The 3223-nt window shown below is 58.4% G+C and overlaps 1 protein-coding gene across 1 annotated transcript; it reads right to left on the bottom strand.

The window, feature by feature from the left end:
* Nucleotides 1-375: 375 nt before the first annotated feature.
* Nucleotides 376-2297, bottom strand: IL31 (interleukin 31). The gene is made up of 3 exons (XM_036449718.1): nt 2282-2297; nt 2035-2174; nt 376-672 (listed from the first exon to the last, which is right to left on the bottom strand). The coding sequence occupies exons 1-3, from the start codon at nt 2295-2297 to the stop codon at nt 376-378; spliced, it is 453 nt and encodes a 150-aa protein (XP_036305611.1).
* Nucleotides 2298-3223: the final 926 nt, after the last annotated feature.

Below are 3223 nucleotides of genomic sequence, written 5' to 3'. Positions count from 1 at the left end.
AACAACTCTCAATACAATAAATATCAATAAGTTAACACAGGTGCCAGCTCCTGCCTGCCCTCGCAAGGGTACATATATAAGGAGAGTAATAAATAAAACTTAAAAAACAACAACAACATTCTATAAATACCAAGACGGATAACAATGACAGTTTGAAATCTGCCTCAAGTTCATTCACAGGTTTATATCTCACTTCCCCCAGGACTGGTCATCGGGGGGCTCGCTGAGGTCATTCATTGCAGTAATTTACTTGCAACTCGTGGCAGAGTTCGCCCACGTCAGCAGTGACGCGTCTTTCCTGAAGGCTTCGCACGTTTGCACCATTCCAAGAGGAAAAGGCTCCACCGCATGGCCGTCGAGCCCCTGCTTCCGTGACTACAGCGATTTCACGCACGTAGAAAACGCCTCTACGACCGCCCAGGAGAACTTCTTACATTCCAAGCTGTTGTCAGGCGCCGAAACGTTCGCTTCCGGCCCACGTGGAAACAGGGGCTTTTCGAGCTGCTGTATGATGTCATCGATGTCCATGTGGTTTTCGCAAAGGCACGGATGACGTTTGACGGCCCTGAAGTAAGGCAGGACGGCTGAGCTGTTGATGTAGTGTGGCGGCCGGCAGGCGGAGGCGAAAGGCCGCAGCTGGTGAAGCGTGGACTTGGGCAGGCCCGCCTCTTTCTAACAAGGGGGAGCCAAGATGAGCGTCAGGTTTGCTAGGAATCCCAGCAGGTGATTTCTAGTTGCTTTTTCTATGGCTGGTCACACCCCCCCCCCACCCCAATCACCCCCAACATCTCCTCTCATCGGGGCCACCACCCCAGGAGGCTGTGCTCATCAGTAGAAGAAGCTAAAGCTCGGCTGGTTGGTAGCTGGCCCAAGATCAGGTGGCAGACCCAGATGCCCACCCGCGCCAGGCAGCCTGGCCGTCAGGACGGCTGTGCTAAGTCACTGCTCCTCTGGCCTCCTCTCCCATCTGGCTGAGGCCCCCGCAGCCTCTGGAATGGGCTCTCGCTGCCTGGGACTCAGAGGGACAGGAAGTGAGACTTCTGGGTGTCTGTGTGGCTGCTTGCTCTGGGCGGCCCGCGTGACCCCCCGTGCAGCTCCTGCTCCAGAGGAGGCTGTGCTTGGCAGAAAGGCCTCCAAGACGCCAGGGCAAGATTTCCCAAACACACCAGGCTCCAGACCACCCTCTCCCCGTCCCTCTGCCTGAGGACTAAGCATCAGGGTTGAACTGGAGCTAAGAGCACCCCCCAGCCTGAACTGCCCGCCACCTCGCCGACAGCCTCTGCCCCTGGGTCTCCACAAGCCAAGGCTGCAGTTTGGATGCCAGGGTGGACGGAAGGGGCAAGGCCAGTGCCACCAGCTGTGTCCACGTTTGGGTTTTCGCTTGTTCGTTTAACCAAAGCTGCCTAAGAGGTTCTGTCCTGATCGCAACCCTGAGAGAACGAGGGACTGCGGACATTTTCAGCCTCAGACGTTCCCCCTGAAGGGGCTGGCTCAGCAGGGCCTCAGCTGGAGGCAGACCGGGTCCTAATCAAACAGCGGAGGGCAGACAGGCGGACACCCATGGGTTAGCTGCCCTGCTCTGCGGGGGGAGAGAGCTCCCTGTGACCCACAGGAGCTCTCGACGTCCTTGGTTCTCAGGGGCATTGTCATAGCTTAGGCTGGTGGCCACCGGCTCCTGAACCGGCAGACAAGACGGGCCACATCAAAGGGTGCGCTGCAGACAGGAAACTTCATTTTACAATATTGAGAGCCAAACCTGGTAAGGATGACCGAGCCTACCGAAGCACATCCTGCCGTGCGGGGTGTGCAGGAGGCAGCCGATCGGTGATTCTCTCTGAGAAACGTTTGGGTTTGGGGCTCATCTCTGCCTCTGACCCCCGCCCGCATAAAAACCCCACCGCCACCTGTCTCGTTGTCCCCATCCCTTCCCACATAGCCACAGCCCTGGCCCCGGGTCTGAAAAGAGCTACTTCTGGGCGCAGGGAAAGGCGTCTTCAGAAACGGCTCAGGAAAGAAGTCTGGGGGGGCACTTACGCAGCTTTCCAGAAGCCTCTCCGATGAGGCCCTTAGTTCTATGATGATTTCCTTCAGGTCACCGTCAGGGACGGGAGCCGTGTGGACGGACAGCAAGGCTCCCATCCAGCAGAGCAGGAGCAGGGCGGCCCTGGCGGGTCCTGAGGAGAGAATGCTGCCGTGAAGCCCCCTGGCCAGGCGCCCCTGCCCACCCAGCCTCTCCCCCCGCCGAGCCCCCTCCGGAGCCTTCCTGTCCGTGTCCCGGTACCTGTGCGGGAGGCCATGGCGAGAGGGAGCGGAGCCTGCTTCAGCGGTGGCGGCCTGAGCTGCTGTGCTCGCCATGGCCTCCGGGTGGTATATAAAGGGCCCGCCGCGAGGAAGGACCAGCGATGTTCCGCCCCTGGCAAGATTATTGCTCAGCTTTTCTCCAGAAAACACTTTCAAAATTTTGCCGCCCAAGGCTGAGTGAAAGCAGGGCTGGAAGGAAATGCTGAGGTTACCCTCAAGGTGGGCAGATGCCTGACTCAGCGCAGGCACACACAGGAAGGCACACACGCATCTCTGCCACGTCTTCTTGGAAAGAGCGGGCAGATGTGACCAGAAGAAATTTTGAAGCCCAGGGCTGACAGGCGCAACCACCACGAAACATGATGCCGCAGGAGATGCTGGCCAGCGGTCCGCAGGGAATTTCTGGGGGGGGGGGGTCCCAGCTGAGCGCGTGTGGGTGGCGTGGGAGTGTGCTTGCAAAGCGCATTATCTTTGTGAATTTCTGAAGCAGGCCCCTGCCAGCGTGCAGGGACAGCCCTGCTACCCACTGTGACTGGCCTGTCAACGCCTGAATCTCCCTTCTGTGCGTCCTTGAACATCACTGGACCCTGCAAGCGCGGGACCAGGAGCCGGAATCCGTGCTCGGGAGTCATTTGTTGAGATCACTGACGCGTGGTTCGAGTGCCACCTTCGACCGGGCGCTCTTCTAGGGTCTCAGGGATGGTGGCAAAGAAGTTCGACAGGGTCCCTGCCCTCACGGAGCTGGCATTCTCATGGGCAAGGCGCACAACGTTAATAAACAAGAAAGCGTCAGGTCACAAGAACTACAAGAATCGAGGTGTTGGGGTAGAGAGTGGCAGGTGACCAGGAAAAGTCTCTCTCTGAGCCGAAACCTGACAGATGAGAAGGACCTGTTGTGGGAAGACCTGAGGAAGCAGTGCCG

The sequence above is a fragment of the Pipistrellus kuhlii genome, unplaced genomic scaffold (genome assembly GCF_014108245.1).
Source record: "Pipistrellus kuhlii isolate mPipKuh1 unplaced genomic scaffold, mPipKuh1.p scaffold_m20_p_20, whole genome shotgun sequence".
Lineage (NCBI taxonomy): Eukaryota > Metazoa > Chordata > Mammalia > Chiroptera > Vespertilionidae > Pipistrellus > Pipistrellus kuhlii.
Note: the sequence above shows the minus strand (reverse complement) of the source record. Positions and strands in the feature narration are given on the sequence as shown.

Coding starts and splice junctions, on each gene's coding strand:
- IL31 (XM_036449718.1), bottom strand. Junction 673..2,034: donor AGAGGCTTCTGGAAAGCTGC/GTAAGTGCCCCC, acceptor CCCCCTTGTTAG/AAAGAGGCGGGCCTGCCCAA.